Source organism: Bufo gargarizans, chromosome 8 (genome assembly GCF_014858855.1).
Source record: "Bufo gargarizans isolate SCDJY-AF-19 chromosome 8, ASM1485885v1, whole genome shotgun sequence".
Classification (NCBI taxonomy): domain Eukaryota; kingdom Metazoa; phylum Chordata; class Amphibia; order Anura; family Bufonidae; genus Bufo; species Bufo gargarizans.
Window position 1 is genome coordinate 199,755,200 of NC_058087.1, and position 18,509 is coordinate 199,773,708.

An 18,509-nucleotide genomic window follows, 5' to 3' on the forward strand; every position below is an offset into this window, starting at 1 on the left:
CTCCCTCTCCTCTATTCACTATACTGATCCTGACACTGCTGCTGCACCCCCTCCTCCCTCTCCTCTATTTACTATACTGATCCTGACACTGCAGCTGCACCCCCTCCTCCCTCTCCTCTGTTCACTATAGAGATCCAGACACTGCAGCTGCACCCCCCTCCTCCCTCTCCTCTGTTCTCTATACCGATCCTGACTCTGCAGCTGCACCCCCCTCCTCCCTCTCCTCTATTCACTATATTGATCCTGACTCTGCAGCTGCACCCCCTCCTCCCTCTTCTCTATTCACTATTCTGATCCCGACACTTCAGCTGCACCCCCCTCCTCCCTCTCCTCTATTCACTATTCTGATCCCGACACCGCAGCTCCTCCTCCTCCTCCCTCTCCTGTATTCACTATACTGATCCTGACACTGCAGCTGCACCCCCCTCCTCCCTCTCCTCTATTCACTATACTGATCTTGACACTGCAGCTGCACCCCCCTCCTCCCTCTGCCCTGTTCACTATACTGATCCTGACTCTGCATCTGCACCCCCCTCCTCCCTCTCCTCTATTCACTATACTGATCCTGACTCTGCATCTGCACCCCCTCTTCCCTCTCCCCTCCTCCCTCTCTATTGTATTTCTCAGCACAGATTCTTGAACTTTTTTTCAATCTTGCAGGCAGAGAACTTCCTGCACAACTATATACACCATTCACTGATAACAATGCTAGGCAAATGTATGTAAAAAAAAAGAGCAAAGAAAAACACACACACACACATCATGGAATGTGATACTGTTATTGTGACTTACCATAGAATGAGTTGAAAGAATATTTACTAAAGCTGTACCTTTAAAAATGCACAAACTCTAGAAAATGTTGCAAACAACATGCGGTTTTATTAAAATGTTAGAAGGAATTAGAAGAAAAGCCCAAAGTTTTTCATGCAGGGTGATAACAGGGAAAATGTAAGCATTTTTACCAGATTCTGAGAATAAAACGTCCATCAGGCACCGACCGCACTTGACAAATAATCAAAAAGAGTCAAACAAGTGGGAGCAAAGATCATAATGGGTGTCCATAATTAATTTCATCCATAAAGAGAAGATTTGAGCCCTGTGAGATATCATCTATATCTCTATACAACAGGGCTCCAGGTAAGTTATAGAGGAGATCGGCCGAACTCATCATTCTTGATTGTAGACTGTCTCCTCGATGTTCATAAGGAGGTGGTTCAGTTGATTTGGGATTTGGCCATGTATTTAGATGCCCTGCAGCTTGTGAGTTATTGAGCCACCATAAAAGGAGCTTTAATGTGGTCAGGAGTGAACTCATGGTTATAAGAGTAGACATTGAGAGGAGAGATCTGGACTGCAGGCTGAATAGGAATCAGAAATTATAATCTGTGATAGGAGAGATGATTCTCCATGTGTGTGATGGGTAGGGGGTGGAGACCATATCAGTGAGGACCACGCGCTTATGTTTACTGTACGTCCCCGTAGGGATGCCTGGGTAACAGCCTGAGTGCTGACTACTTGAGCAATCGCTGGGTGATAATACTTTAGAATATCAGGAACCAACATCTATATGTAGACATCTGAAGAATCATCTACTGCGAGGAGCAGCGAGGTTCATGCTCCATTCCTTTCTGTAGATACAGGACAGTTTGAGCTTCACAGTCTACAGTTTGCTCAGATGAACTGAAAATGACTCTTCTGGAGGTGATATACTACAGAGTGGGGGCAGGGATAGGAGGGGCGTGAAATATAACTAATCTTCTAGGGAGCATGACCATCTTCATTGATTTAATCCCCAATCAGTCGAACCCAAGAGACGTCCCATCTGATTAAGAGAGGTAATGAGTGATGGAGTCTATAGGAGGAGTGATGTGAACCTCAAGATATGGAATCTAAACCTAAAGTTAACCCCTTAACGACCAGGCCTGCTTGACTTATAACGGCCAAGTTTTATAAAAAAAAAATTATTGTCACATTTCAAGAGCCATAGCTTTTTTATCTTTTCGTTGATTTTCTCATGGATAAGTTGTGTTTCTCACTGGCACCAGTTTGCTGCAGACATTGATGTACTGGGTGTCATTTTGCAGTCAGGGCTCAGGATGTACTAGATCGACCATATGTCCGTGGTAATGACAGAAATGTGTATCTGATTCTGAGAGGTTATTAGCGAGGGTCTTGCTTTGTGTGGCGGGGTGCGGCGTCTCGGTGCATACACGTGTGAATATACCCCATCTAAACCCTAATTGGAAGAAAGAACTGGTTGAAAAATGTTGTGTTAGCCATCCATGGACTCCTCCTTCAGCAGGGGATCGGTGTCATCAGTAGGACCTTCGCCGGTGTCTTCTGTAGAATTTTGTCCTTCATTTGACTTCTTTCCAAAGAAACGTTTAAAAAAAGCTCCTGCTCCTCCTCCTATTGCCCCAGAACCAATGGCTCCACCAAGAGCAGACGCCACTATAACACCTACCTCTGCAGTGAGCACCACTCCAGCTATGACACCTCCTGCTGCCCCTCCAGCCAAACCCAACACAACTAAACCCACTGTAGCTCCCACCATCACATTACGCTTTTTAGAGTATTCAGAGTAAAATGTTTCTTGTTCTTCTTTTAATTCAGTTTGTAAATCATCCATGAGAAGGTTCTTCTGTTCCTCAGATTCAGTCTCCAGGCAAGTTTCATACTCATCCTGGAGAGAGATGACCGCAGACTCCACTTTTGACTTTACTTTAGATGGTTTAGTCATCAAGACCTTATAAAATGGTGGATTCTGTGAGGTAGGAAGACAAAGAAGATTCCAGAGTAACAATAAATAGGAATAGAAAGCCAAATTGTGATTGTTGCAAAAAAAAACTTTGAATATTAAATTCTCCCAAAAATCCTTTTCCAGAGATTCTTAAAAAAAAATAATACAGACTCCAGATCAGACCGCAGACTCTTACATAGAGGCTCACCCTCTCCTTTTCTGGGATTTGTGGCTCCATTCTTTGGCTTGAGGACCTGCACAGATCTGGTTGTGTGACCTCATCTGCGGGTCCTTCAACATTAAAGGCTCACTGACATTGCACAACATTTTTGATGTGTCATAACAACACATCAAATGATTTGATTGGTGGGGGCTGAGTGCTGAGACACCCACCAATTCCTAGAACAAGGAGGGAGAAGCACATGTATAGCATGATCTCTGTCCTCACTGCAGGAGACGGCTCAATAGAAAAACCATGGATGTGTCGTAATTCTGTCTTCTGTAGTGAGGAGAGAGGGAACATTGCCGGCCTCTCAGCCTCTCCGTCTTCAGTTTCTATTGTGCCCCCTTTACATTATTATGAGTAAGTCCAATGGGAGGCAGGGAGGACATTGCTGGGGCAGCTATACCTAGGTCCATGGGATGCAAACACTGCAAGGTAAAACTTTCAGGTATTTTTATTTCCTAATGAAGGGCAGCTAATTAGCATAATTTTCCCATGAAGCATATTCTTCAAGACTGCCTACCCCTATTGTTAGTCTCCACAAGGAGAACCCCCCCAAGAACTAAACACCAGACAAAATTACAAGATTGACATCTCAGACACCTTGTCTACTGTCTTAGCCACGTCCATAATATTAATAATGACGTAACCGATTGATATGACCTTGTACAAGGCATCTCTATGCAAATCAGTCCCAGCAGCCATACACTTTATTCTGGCGCACTGCTCCCCGCCCCTGCGGAGCCCACCTCCTGTAGTAACACAGCGTCACATGGAGTGGAGCAGCCTCTCTAATGTCACTCCCTCACATTCTGTCATCACAGGCTACTCCTACCATGGAGGTCCATGATGAGAAGTTAGAAAGGTCCTGTACCCTTCTAGCAGAACCACCTATGGATGCAGGGCAGGTTTGTCCCTATGACGCTGGCTGACCTGTTGCATGTGCTCTTGGCAGCTGAAGGCATATGTTCATATGTGCCGGCATTGCTGAGAAAAATGAGGTTTTAATATATGCAAATGAACCTGTAGGAGCAACAGGGGTGTTGCCATTGCACCTAGAGGCTCTCCTCTCTCCGTAACTGCTGTGACCTCTGCACTTTGGTTGACAGGGCCAACCAGTGAAAACATCATCACACCTAGACCTGTCAATCAACCCCTGGATGACCCCTTGAACCTTTCATTATTTGCCTCTAGATTTGTGGGGTGGATCGCCCCCATTCAATATTATCCAAAGCAAATGAAGAAGCGATACAGACGTCATCTGATTCCATATTTCCAGTACCTCTTTTTCCAGGATGCTCCTCGCCTGTGTCATGATGTTACATCTCTGCAGGGACACAAGTGTGATATAACGTCAGATAGTAGAGGAGGGTCCGACAGGCAGGAGATCGTCAGCGCCACATTTATAACCAGCTGCTTATTACTGTCAAAAATGGCCCAAAAATTTACTGGAAATGCAGTGAATTAGAAATCTGGGTTGTGAGAGTTTTGAGGAAGAGTCGTATGACGGCAGTGTAATGAATGACATCTCATCGCTCCAATGTTACACTGCTGGAGGAAATGTCACCATACAAGCCCCAAAATGGGCAAATAATGGGTAAGAACATAGGATTCTAACCGGGGACATGTCCAGATATTAACCCTGCGGATGGACATAAAAACAGTCACATCATGGATAGATAGATAGATAGATAGATAGATAGAGATAGATAGATACGGTAGTTGGTTTGTTATTTAATGTTATGCTAGCTATTGTCATGTCATGTATTATACCCAGCACAGCTGTGTATGGACGGCACATCCAAGGTTATTGCTCCTGCTTCATCCCCTTTTGGGAGGTTGGATGGATCCAAGACCTGCCCCTAGCTCAGATAAAGGTGAACATACAATCTGCACTGCCAAGCAAAGGAGTCAGCAATAGTGATGAGCGGCAGGGGCCATATTCGTATTTGCGATATTTCGCAAATTTTTGGTAGAATATTCGTTATATTTGAGAATATTCTAAAAACCAAATATATAGCACTATATTCGATATAGTGCTATATATTAGTTTTTTAGAATATTCGAAAAACAAATATATTCAATATAGTGCTATAATCGCACTATATCTAATATATTTGTTTTTTAGAATATTCTTTATTTTTATTTTTTTTCAATCTGTACATTTATTCATCTTTGGCATACTACTCACCGACAAGCATCCCTGTCACCATGGGAACGCCTGGTGGTTAGAATATTCCGGTGTTGTGTAGATTTTATTATTTTCCCTTATAAGATGGTTATAAGGGAAAATAATAGCATTCTTAATACAGAACGCTAAGTAAATTAGGGATGGAGGAGTTAAAAAAATAATAATAATAATTAAACTCACCTCCACCAATTGTTCGCGCAGCCCTGCTCGTCTTCTGTATTCTTCTTTGAGGACCTGGGAGGAAAAGGACCTTTGGTGACGTCACTGCGCTCCTCACATGGCCCCATGGTGATGGATCATGTGATGGACCATGTGATGAGCGCAGTGACATCACCAAAGGTCCTTTTCCTTCCAGGTCCCCAAAGAAGAATACAGAAGACGAGCTCGGCTGCGCAAACAATTGGATTAGCTGAGTTTAATTTATTATTATTTTTTTTTTTAGCCCCTCCATCCCTAATTTACTTAGCATTTTGTATTCAGAATGCTATTATTTTCCCTTATAACCATGTTATAAGGAAAAATAATAAAAATCTACACAACCCTGGTATACTCTAACCACCAGGCGTTCCCATGGCGACGGGGATGCTTGTCGGGGAGGAGTATGCGAATATTATTCATAGTTATTTACTATGAATCACTATGAATAATATTCGCATACTCCTCCCCAACAAGCGTCCCCGTCACCATGGGAACGCCTGGTGGTTAGAATATACCGTCGGATCTGAGTTTTAGAACAACTGTACAGATTGGAAAAAAAAAAAGGACGAATATTCTAAAAAACTAATATATTTGTTTTTTAGAATATTCGCAATTTCTTTCCATCTAAAGTCATGATTGCTTAAGTTGCTTGTGGGCCAATGACTCATTGGCCCAAAAGCAAGAAGCAGGGAGGAATCATGTGTTCAGATGGAAAAAAATTACGAATATTCGATATAACAAATATATAGCACTATATTCATAATATTCCCAAATTCTCGAAGTTGCGATATTCACGATTAATATTCGCTATTCGAATATTCGCGCTCAACACTAGTCAGCAAGGCAACCTGCTACTAAAGCTAAACAGACTTTGCTGCTGTGCCGGTCGTCATAAAGATATCCTTAAGGGGGTTGTCTCATCATGGACAATGGAGGCATAACGCTAGGATATATCGAGAACGGAGCCCCGCAAGTAAAGTACGGCGCACTGCGCATGCGCAGCCACCCTCTATTCATTTTCTATGGGGCTGGCAAAAGTAGCCGAGCACTTGGCTATTTCTGTCGGCCCCATAGAAATGAATGGGAGCGGGGGCTGCGCATGCGCGGTAAGCCCCCATTAACTTCTATGGGGAGCCGGCTTGGTGGTGGCTGGACCGGAGTCCTCGAGCCACCACCTTACGGTGCTCCGTTCTCGATATAGGTGAGATATACCCCCATTTTATTTTTAACAAACTCCAGGCGGCTTTGATGGGTCTTTTACTAAGGAGAGGCTTCTTTCTACCCACTCTGCCATAAAGCCCAGATTGGTGGAGGTAGCAGCGATGGCTGAGCTTCTGGAAGTTTTTCCCATCTGCACACAGCATGTTTGGAGCTCAGCCAGAGCAACTATTGGGTTCTTGGTCACCTCTGTACCCCAATTACTTAGATTGGTGGGGCGGCCACTATAGCTCCAGGATAGGTCCTGTTGCTCTTCTTCTATATAAGAATGATGGAGTCCACTATGCTTTTGGGAACTTTCAATGCAGAAGGAATGTTTTTGTCTCCTCCAGATCTGTGCCTCTACACAATCCTGTATCTGAGCTCTACAGGCAGTTCTTGGTTTTTGTTCTGATGCATTGTCAGCTGTGAGATCTTATATAGACAGGGCTGTGTCTATACAAATTATGTCCAATCCACTGAATTTACCACAGGTGACTCCAGTCAAGGTGTAGAACATCTGAGAGGATCTAAAGAAAAGGGAGACTCCAGTGCTAAATGCCAAGTGTCACAGCAAAGTGGCTGAATACTTATATCCAGGAGAAAGGGGCTGAATACTTATCTCCATACCAAAATAAAAATAAAATATTTTTAAGAAATTTGCTAAAATTTCTAAAATTCTGCTTTAATTTTTTACATATTAAAGGAGTTTTCAGAAAGTTTACAACTGACAACCTATCCTCTGGATTGGTCATCAGTATCTGTGGGAGTCCGACAGCTTTGAGAAGGCACCGGATCTCCTATGAGCCCTATGGCCTTCTCACAGCTTTTCCTAGGCCATGTAACGTCACGTTCATCAGTCGTGTGGCCTAGAAGCAGCACAGCCCAATAGAAGTGAATAGGATAGCCACTATACAATGTACGGTGCTGGGCTTGGTGAGCAGGGAGAATTCCACAGCACTCACAGGAACGCCGGTGCCTTCTCAAACAGCTGATCAGCAGGGGTCCCGGGTGTCAGACCCCCACCGATCAGAAACTGATCACCTATCCTGAGGACAGCTCATCAGTTATTAAATCTTGGAAAAACTTTTTAATAATTGAGTGCAGAATGATGAAGATAAAGTTGATTTTTTTATATTAGCACAAGCAGCCACATAATAAAATGTGAAAAAGATTAAAGAGTCTGAAGACTTTCCGAATACATGATAGATGGATAGATAGCTGCATGAGGGACATGTCCCTTTTTGGTGCAGCTGCAGCTTTAAGCTGCCCTCCACGATCCTTATTGTTGCCTCCTATTGGGATGTATGTGAGGCAGAAAGGACACGGCTGCTGGCAGGTTTTTGGGTTGGACTGTCCATGCCATAATTCCAATGTAAAATCTGTTTTGTGAATGGTCTCTTAAAGGGGTATTCCCATCTTGGACATTGGGGGCAAATCACTAGGATATGCCCCAATGTCTGATAGGTGCAAGCCCCACCTCTGGGACCCACACCTATACTTACAAGAAAGCCCACAAAGTGCCATAGGGTGCACTGCGCTGGCTCGGCTATTTCTGTAAGCCCCATCGAAGTGAACAGAGCAGTGGCTGTTCTTGCGAAATGGAGAAGTGAATGATGAAGTGGGACCTGCACCTATCAGACATTGGGTGCATTAATTAGTGATATGCCCCCAATGTCCAAGACGGGAATATTTCTTTGAGTTGTGAGCCCTTGTTTATCACCATCCGGTCTCAACTCCACCGCAGAGGACAACCGACCACATTCTCCACTGATGACCTGAGGACTAAGTATGGTTCAGGCCTCTAATAAAGTACAACAGCATGGAGAAGTGAATTCACAGGGACAGGGACAGACAGGACAACCTCTCCAGGATGAGACCTCACAGGAGCCGGTTAATCAACCTCCCCGAGATGAGACTCCTGGTAGAAGCAGGCAAATTGTCTTTGGGATCTGTCTTCCTCCTGTTTCTCCAGCTGTGATGTCTACCAGTCTCGCTATGGGCAGGCGTCTCTCCCAGTTACCAGCTATGATGTCTACCAGTCTCAATATGGACAGTTGTCTCTTCAAATTACCAATTGTGATGTCTACCAGTCTCACTATAGACAGTCGTCTCTCCCAGTTATCAGCTATGATGTCTACCAGTCTCACTATGGACAGTCATCTCTTCCAGTTAGCAGGTGTAATGTCTACCAGTCTCACTATGGACAGTTGTCTCTTCCAGTTACCAGCTATAATGTCTACCAGTCTAACTATGGACAGTTGTCTCTTCCAGTTAGCAGGTGTAATGTCTACCAGTCTTACTATGGACAGTTGTCTCTCCAAATTACCAAATTGCGATGTCTACCAGTCTCACTATAGACAGTCATCTCTCCCAGTTATCAGCTGTGATGTCTACCAGTCTCACTATGGGCAGTCATCTCTTCCAGTTAGCAGGTGTAATGTCTACCGGTCTCACTATGGACAGTCATCTCTTCCAGTTACCAGCTATAATGTCTACCAGTCTCACTATGGACAGTCGTCTGTTCCAGTTACCAGCTATAATGTCTACCAGTCTCACTATGGACAGTCTTCTCTCCCAGTTAGCAGGTGTAATGTCTACCAGTCTCACTATGGACAGTTGTCTCTTCCAGTTACCAGCTATAATGTCTACCAGTCTCACTATGGACAGTCGTCTGTTCCAGTTACCAGCTATAATGTCTACCAGTCTCACTATGGACAGTCTTCTCTCCCAGTTAGCAGGTGTAATGTCTACCAGTCTCACTATGGACAGTTGTCTCTTCCAGTTACCAGCTATAATGTCTACCAGTCTCACTATGGACAGTCGTCTGTTCCAGTTACCAGCTATAATGTCTACCAGTCTCACTATGGACAGTCTTCTCTCCCAGTTACCAGCTATAATGTCTACCAGTCTCACTATGGACAGTCGTCTCTTCCAGTTAGTAGCTGTGATGCCTACCAGTCTTACTATGGACAGTTGTCTCTGCCAGTTACCAGCTATAGTGTCTACCAGTCTCACTATGGACAGTCGTCTCTTCCAGTTAGTAGCTGTGATGTCTACCAGTATTATTGTGGATGATTGTCTCTTCCAATTACCAGGTTTGAAGTCTACCAGTCTGCTTCTGGATGGTCTTCTCTTCCAGTTAGAAGCTGTGATGCCTACCATTCCCACTATGGACAGTCGTCTCTGCCAGTTAGCAGGTGTAATGTCTACCAGTATTATTGCGGATCATTGTCTCTTCCAGTTACCAAGTTTGAAGTCTACCAGTCTGCTTCTGGATGGTCTTCTCTTTCAGTTATGAAGTGTGATGTCTACCAGTCTTCCTGTGGACAGTTATTTCTCCAGGTAGATGATAAATTGTGATTTAATGTGCAGTTATTCAGTTTCAGATCATTGCCCCAAGAAGAGCTGGGAAATGTAGTCCTGCTGCCTTCCCCAATAGCGGGACTCGCTCTCCTCAATGATAGTATGTAGATCACAGAAACATGCAGGATGACTTTCTGCTCTTCATAGATCTTTTCTATGGGTTAGATATAGATATATGATAGATAGGAGACAGAGATAGATAGATTAGATAAGATAGATAGATAGATACGTTTAGATAGATAATGTCCAAAAAACAAATAATGAGGCAGCACTCCAAAGAAGGTAAAGGGTTGTGGACCCGTTTATTACCCCAGTGGTGGACCCGTTTATGACTGGGGTCATAAACAAGTCCACCACCTTTCACCTTCTTTGGATTGCTGCCTCATTATTAGTTTTTTGGACATTGTCTGTGGATTTGTGCCTGGAGTCCAGGAGGGATTGCACCCATTTTCACTTTTAAAGAGAGTGTGCAGCTGTTGTTTCTTGTTTTTGTAGATAGATAGATAGATAGATAGATAGATAGATAGATAGATATGCTACTCCTCCAGCTTAGTCTATGGCAGGTAATACACGAAGACCCCTCATTACCTTCTGCACTATGGAGTATCTGAAGAGGAATCTTTCTGTTTTCTTTTGTAGTTCAGTCTGTAAATCCTCCAAGAGACGTGTCTTCTCCTCCTCAGAGTCGGTCAGCAGGTTGTCTCCATACTCAGACAGAAGAGAGGAAATCTCAGCCTCAGCTGTTGACCTCATTTCTGATGTTGTCATCTTCAGGTTCTTACATAATGATGGATCCTGGGAGGTAGGAAAGAGAATGATGCAGAAGAGGACATCACAGGACTAACAGCTAAATATCCATATCCCTCTCATGAGACCAGTATCCTTCCAGCAGGACCATCAATGGTGCAGGTCTCCTGGTTCTTTAGAAAGTCCAGCTCTCCCAGTTAGGGCAATTTGTGGTCCCCAATGCACAGGCACCATCCGTGTGGTTTCTGCAGACGGATGCAGACCCATTCAACTTAAACAAGTTCTATCTTTTTGCGGTACGGATGTAACACCTCAGAATGTTGTTACCATTCCTACACCCTACTACTGTCTCTAATAGGCTAACATAAATGTCATCTTTGTATTTCTTTCCAGGTCCTCTACATTGTGGAATGCTACGATTTCTATGCAACTGGTATTGCATGTAATAAGCCTGGTTCACCAGCAGGTGGCAGTGTAAATGACAGAGCAATACTTCGAGAGAATGGAACTCACCATTCCATTCTCCCCCCCTTTGGGCAGAAGTGGACCAGTCCTGCTTCCTCCCAGAAGGGAGGGGTGGCAGTTCTAGTTTTCTTTCCAGTTTAGACTGCATATTGGAGCTGTGAAGACCTGGAAGAAGTAGCAGCGAGGGGAAAGTTCCACCAGTTGCTGCAGGAGTTTCTCCAAAGGGGGGGGGGAGAATGGAATGGTGAGTTCCATTCTCTCTAAGTATCTATCTGCCATATACGTTGCCACCTGCTGGCAAACCAGGCACAGTACATGAGCATAACAGTTACATAGCAAGATTATAAATGCACCATGTGAAGGACCTGGAAATAAATCCAAAGATGACATTCATGTTAACCATTAGAGACAGTAGCGGAGTGCAGAAATGGTACAAGTAGGCATGGAGAGAAACTCCACAGAGGCACTCCATATTGCTTCCATGGGGTTCTGGGCCTCCATTCTGCAGTGAACCTTCCGGATTGCGGACCCATTCAAGTGAATGGGTCTGCATCTGTGATACAGTGCATAAACTGCCGGAGCCCATATATATTGTCCGTGTGCATGAGCCCTTACTTGTATAATGTGAAAGTAATTATCTTACACTGGAGAGGACAGGGCAATACGGCCAAACACCACCAGAAAGTGTCACCATGGTGGTTGGATCCCAAGTAGTCACAGCAGTTCTGTGGTTATCATTGATATGTGAGAAGCAGGTGGCGATGGGTGGATATCTCAATGCGGCTAATGTCCTCGTAGGTTGTAGCTCAACAGCTACTTTGGTCGTACAACAAAGTCAATACAAATTTTACAGCCCAAAAAGTTTTGTGCATAACCAGTTTAAACAGACACAAGCAATTCTCTGTCACATTCGAAGTTCATTGAGGTCTGTGTTGAAAAGTTTAACTATAGCTGGTTCCTCCACCGCCCTGAACATTGTAGGCTTAGTTCAGGCCCAGGAGAGGCAGTTCTGTTAGTGTTAGGGACCCATCTGCAGAAGTCACCTTGACGTTGGTAGATGTGCTTCCATGCTTAGTAGGTGGAGTAACACTTTAATCCAGAATAATCCCTAATCCTTAGTTCTATTGCTTTAGTGTGTAATAGTAATGCTGCCTTACGTTTTTGTTTGCTGTCTGCATGTTAGCTCTATGGATGTGCACCTGTGACTTCAGATGTGCTAGTCTACATTTTCTTGCAGTATGTCTGGAGGGTAGCCCCCCCCTTTAGATTGAGCACTCCCTGCCCGTCACCCAGTGATTACGCGTCAGGTGAATGCCACCTATGTTTAATCTTTTGGCGCCAAAGTCTGGTATATAATGATGCAATGTCAGTCTATATTTGACCTACAAGAGCGGAACGCGCGTCGAGGCATTTCTGGCTATACTACAGCTCTCTTCCCCCGATCATGTCTACAGGTGAGACCAGTGGGGGCTAATATTTGGATTTATCTGATGATTCCGGCCTCTATTCATTATGGGACGTCCTTTTCTTTTATATGATTATTATTATTGAATTCAGGCTCAATTGTATTACACTTGTATTTTATATCTGGTCTCATCTGGCATGTATTACACTCTTTTCGGGGGAAGTAGGGCTGTACACCTGTGTTTCCATACAGCATTTAAGGTCACTGCTATCTATTTTTGACATTGTTACCCCTGAGCTATATGTTTTATATATTTTTTATTTTGTGCAATAAAATGTGTATACTTTTTTTATATTCTTTGATGGGTATGTTTTTTTGTTCCTGTCTGGGGAATATATTTGTAGGTCCCAGAATATAAATCTAGCTGGTTTCTCCACTGCTCTGAACATTGTAGGCTTAGGTTAGGCCCGGGAGAGGCAGTTCTGTTAGTGTTAGGTACCTGTCTGCAGAAGTCACCTTGATGCTGGTAGATGGGCCCTACACAGATTTGATCAAAAAGTGCTCAAAGAGCTTCCATTGTTCATGTATAGTAGGTATAGTACCACTATAATCCAGAATAATCCCTAATCCCTGGTTTTATTGTCTGCATGTATAACAGTGTGCTGACAGATTTTGTTTGCTGTTTGTATGTTGAAAAATTGACCACGACTTGTGACCTGCATAAAAAATTGTAGCACGTTTGGCTTTTTTTTAGGATTGTCACATAGTTTTGTGTTATGTCACATGTTACATACAAATGGTTACATTCACTGTCACCAGTTTCAATGTAACAAAGTCCTAGACTTACTGTGAAACATGTCCACCTATGTCCACAGGAGCATGTTGGAGGTGCTGGTGGTCATATGTGGCTCTGCTCCAGGGTGAGGATGTGATGGGAACATTGCAGACATTTATCTTTCATTATTTGTCTCATATTTCTCTCTCTCTCTCTGACTGGCTCAACAGATAGAAGCGAAGATTGTAGAACCATCTGATGTTCTTCTCAATTGTCATCATTTTTCTGAGACAGTAACAAACTAACAGAATTGCTGAACCCTCCTCTTTATTTCCCGTACCTCTTTTTCAAAGAACTTGTCCAGTTTCCTGATGATGAGATTCCTGTTTCTGAAGTTTTCCATAGAGTAATACATCTGTAGGATACAAGTACAATATAAGTTGGAGGAGGTGGAGACTGAAGAACTGAGGAGTAAGGTCAGAAAAGAGACAGAAACCGTGACATGTGCTCCACTCCTGATAGAAGGAGGCGTTTAGAGATTTGCTGTTTCTCTCCCTGATTTCATACATATCCTACTGAGAATACATGGGGGCTTCATACATCTTCATCTACTACGTCTGGTCATCACTTATGTCATCCTCAACAGTCTCATGGCCACGTCCCTGACAGCTCACAACATGTGCTCCCATCCGACTGTCATCATCACTAGTTGCATGCCTATATCGTGGAGACATGAGACCGGCCGAGCTCACAGGTGTATGGTGGAGATATGAGACAGGCTGAGCGCACAAGTGTATGGTGGAGATATGAGACAGGCTGAGCGCACAGGTGTATGGTGGAGACATGAGACAGGCTGAGCGCACAAGTGTATGGTGGAGATATGAGACAGGCTGAGCGCACAGGTGTATGGTGGAGACATGAGACAGGCTGAGCGCACAGGTGTATGGTGGAGACATGAGACAGGCTGAGCGCACAGGTGTATGGTGAAGACATGAGACAGGCCGAGCGCACAGGTGTATGGTGGAGATATGAGACAGGCTGAGCGCACAGGTGTATGGTGGAGACATGAGACAGGCTGAGCGCACAGGTGTATGTGGAGACATGAGACCAGCCGAGCTCACAGGTGTATGGTGGAGACATGAGACAGGCCGAGCTCACAGGTGTATGGTGGAGACATGAGACAGGCCGAGCGCAAAGGTGTATGGTGGAGATATGAGACAGGCTGAGCGCACAGGTGTATAGTGGAGACATGAGACAGGCTGAGCTCACAGGTGTATGGTGGAGATATGAGACAGGCCGAGCACACAGGTGTATGGTGGAGACATGAGACAGGCTGAGCGCACAGGTGTATAGTGGAGACATGAGACAGGCTGAGCTCACAGGTGTATGGTGGAGATATGAGACAGGCCGAGCACACAGGTGTATGGTGGAGACATGAGACTGGCCGAGCTCACAGGTGTATGGTGGAGACATGAGACAGGCTGAGCGCACAGGTCTATGGTGGAGATATGAGACAGGCTGAGCGCACAGGTGTATGTGGAGACATGAGACCAGCCGAGCGCACAGGTGTATAGTGGAGACATGAGACAGGCTGAGCTCACAGGTGTATGGTGGAGATATGAGACAGGCCGAGCGCACAGGTCTATGGTGGAGATATGAGACAGGCTGAGCGCACAGGTGTATGTGGAGACATGAGATGAGCCGAGCGCACAGGTGTATAGTGGAGACATGAGACAGGCTGAGCTCACAGGTGTATGGTGGAGATATGAGACAGGCCGAGCACACAGGTGTATGGTGGAGACATGAGACTGGCCGAGCTCACAGGTGTATGGTGGAGACATGAGACAGGCCGAGCTCACAGGTGTATGGTGGAGATATGAGACAGGCTGAGCGCACAGGTCTATGGTGGAGATATGAGACAGGCTGAGCGCACAGGTGTATGTGGAGACATGAGACCAGCCGAGCTCACAGGTGTATGGTGGAGACATGAGACAGGCTGAGCGCACAGGTGTATGGTGGAGATATGAGACTGGCCGAGCTCACAGGTGTATGGTGGAGACATGAGACAGGCTGAGCGCACAGGTGTATGGTGGAGACATGAGACAGGCTGAGCGCACAGGTGTATGTGGAGACATGAGACCAGCCGAGCTCACAGGTATATGGTGGAGACATGAGACAGGCTGAGCGCACAGGTGTATGTGGAGACATGAGACCGGCCGAGCTCACAGGTGTATGGTGGAGATATGAGACAGGCCGAGCACACAGGTGTAGGGTGGAGATATAAGACAGGCTGAACGCACAGGTGTATGGTGGAGATATGAGACAGGCTGAGCGCACAGGTGTATGGTGGAGATATGAGACAGGCTGAGCGCACAGGTGTATGGTGGAGATATGAGACCGGCCGAGCGCACAGGTGTATGGTGGAGACATGAGACAGGCCGAGCGCACAGGTGTATGGTGGAGACATGAGACCGGCCGAGCTCACAGGTGTATGGTGGAGACATGAGACCGGCCGAGCGCACAGCTATATGGTGGATACATGAGACAGGCTGAGCTAATTTCTTTGTAAGTAATGGGTGCAATCACAGGGAACAGCAAATGCGACACTCGCCATCATTGTACCCATCAGATGCTGCGTTCATCACTGATCTCTGAGAATAATAGTGAGGGCTCTCAGAGGTTGATCCGTTAAATTTTTTTATAATAATACTCACCTCATCCATATAAGCTTGAAGAGGTCACCACAGCCATATTGATTTAAGATCCCGCACTAAATATTACGCATGCATGAATTTGTGTGCGGGATCTTCAATCAAGATGGCCATGGCGGCTTTTTCACGCTCAAATGGATGAGGTGAGTATGTTTTTTTTACCGCCATTTCATGGAAATTATTCCGTTACCACAAAGCATGAGGAAATTCTACTTAGCGGCAAATCAAATTCTTCCTGAAGTTCAGATCGAAGTCCACTTCAGATGCTTCGATTTGCTCAACCCTACTTGTGGACAATTGCCTTGTCTCATACTTTATCAATGTTCTGTTTGAGGTTTGCCCTATGAACAGGATAACCAGACTGGAATGGCTGACGTCAGAGAACAGCAGCATACGTAGTAAGCAGTGCTGTCCTTAATTCCATTGCTTCTGCTTCCACACTCCTGCCTTACACCCTGCCAAAAACACTTAACACTAAGGGCGTCCCAACTACTACTGGGCACCAGGTTGTGCCCCGAGGGGAGAAAGTGCGTGCCCTCCTGTCACTGCCCTGCCCCAGGAACCAGCAGTGTAAAGATTGCCACTGTGATCTATGTGTTCAGTTATCAACGCCAGAGCTACTACCACTCCCATCTTCTGCTCGCTCCTTCTGGGCCCACTGCAGGAGTACAGAAAAGACAAGATGGAGACAGAATAAACTATAGGGTATTTAGCCATCCACGGTATCAGCATCATGAAGTTCAGACATGAGGTGCAGAGATAGAGTAGGTCAATTAGAATTGGAGAGATCACCAAGAGTCTGAGCAGATGAGGTCTTCATAAAGTCTAAGGAGTGGACTGACATCAGGGCAAAAGTTCTGGTATTTTGGTTTTCGGGTTTAAAAGTATCATGGGTTCTGGAAGGTTTCCCTTTATTGAGTTTCCTCTCTTCGTGGTAACATATGTCCTCTAGACTGGAGATCTGAGACTGAAGGTTCTGCAGCATTGCACCAATATAAGGTAATTAACTGCTTGACCAACTGCAACCATAAAGGACAACTGGAGGGGGATGGGCTTTGTGTATCCAGAAAGAGTAAAACAGGGGCTATTAGAGGAGCTTAGCGACAGATTGATGTAATATTTTGTCTTAGAAGGGTTTTACTCATTCACAGTCCCATCATCTGTGACTATAGGAGCTCATCTCCAGCAGGTTTGTGGCAAAGAAGTAAGGATTTCTTCAGGAGCACTGGAGCTTTCTACCATTGACCTGGCAGTTTGGTTGAACCTGTCTAGATACAGTAAAGCCCCTCGATAAGGCCACACAACTATGACATGTCCTTATAACATCTGGTGACAACCTCTTGTACCAACATCCCAATTACTGTCATGGTGTCTCCTGAGATACAAATATATTATGAGTGACTGGACAAAAGAGATGTCACAGACCATCTCAGCAGATGGAGTCCTATGTTATGTACACTATTATACATCATGTTGTCTTACCTGTGTTGGAGAACTAAACTTAAAGTGTCTCATCTGCAGGAACTCCACAAATGTCTGCAGAACAGAGAAATGACAAGGATTAATATTGTGAATGCTCCCATGAAGAGTCCGGTTATGAGTCAATGAAGAGTCAGAATAGGACCAAGAGCTACAGCATTAACACACCTCACACAATGAAGATTCTAGACTAGAGCACGTGAGACTGCTGCTGATGTCCCTGTATTGACTGACTAGTTACCAGAGAGAATAGGAGGAGAATGTGTACGGTCATTGTGTGATGCCCAGTATGGGCAGTGTGACGATCGTGCCTGTGGCCTATTCCACAGGTTAGTGATGTGATGTACTAGAACCTATAGAGGTCTGCAGGTGGATTAAGGTGGGTAGAATGATATTCAGAATGAGGGCTAGGTAGAAAGCTATGAACGAGGGAGGTTTGCAGGATGCTATGAAAACAGGGTGTAGTCTGAGAACATCACTGGCCTGGATGAGGTTACCTCTAGTGAATTCATCTGTGACCATAGGGGTAGTGTCAGCCTGAAGGAAATCAGAACAAGGTGACTGTGGTGCTGAGCTCAATCTGCAGGAGACTATTAGTGGGACCAGTTAGGACATGGGAAGGAGTTGAGCACATGACTGGTTGCCTTGGGATTGACCAGTCTGATTCATTTGTGTGGAGTATCCCAACTGGTTTCTAGAGGGGGAAATAGTAGGACTGGAGCTCTTTAGGGCCACGGTCTAGTTTGGAGGGTGGATAATGGCAATAAATAGTGGTAGCTGAGGAGAAGTTGGGCCTATGTGAAGTAACACGGTCATTTGGACTGACCTGTAGAATATATTGTTCTGTTAAATAAAGATACTCCATTATGGGTATTGATCAGGAGCTCTGAGTCTTCAAAGTCATAGCCACCATCACACCGACAAGGTGAATAACTTGCACTTAACTAGTCAACAAAAGGAAACCAACCACTCTAGTAACATCACCCCACTGTAATCACATCTGCCCCTCTAA

At 44.9% G+C, this 18,509-nt stretch overlaps 1 protein-coding gene across 7 annotated transcripts in view; it reads right to left on the reverse strand.

The window, feature by feature from the left end:
• LOC122944883 (RING finger protein 112-like) overlaps positions 1 to 18,509 on the reverse strand; it is a 76,334-nt gene that overhangs the window by 6,612 nt on the left and 51,213 nt on the right. For 5 of the 7 annotated variants that reach the window (XM_044303596.1, XM_044303595.1, XM_044303592.1 and 2 more), the window contains 5 exons: positions 17,501 to 17,554; positions 13,648 to 13,722; positions 10,504 to 10,710; positions 4,246 to 4,290; positions 861 to 2,764 (listed from right to left, as the gene is read on the reverse strand). In XM_044303596.1, the coding sequence (XP_044159531.1) occupies positions 2,273 to 2,764; positions 4,246 to 4,290; positions 10,504 to 10,710; positions 13,648 to 13,722; positions 17,501 to 17,554 (873 nt within the window). In that variant the 3' untranslated portion in view covers positions 861 to 2,272. Of the gene's footprint in view, positions 1 to 860; positions 2,765 to 4,245; positions 4,291 to 9,644; positions 10,070 to 10,503; positions 10,711 to 13,647; positions 13,723 to 17,500; positions 17,555 to 18,509 lie in introns of those variants that run through there. The other 2 variants (XR_006391062.1, XM_044303597.1) reach the window with 2 other exon arrangements.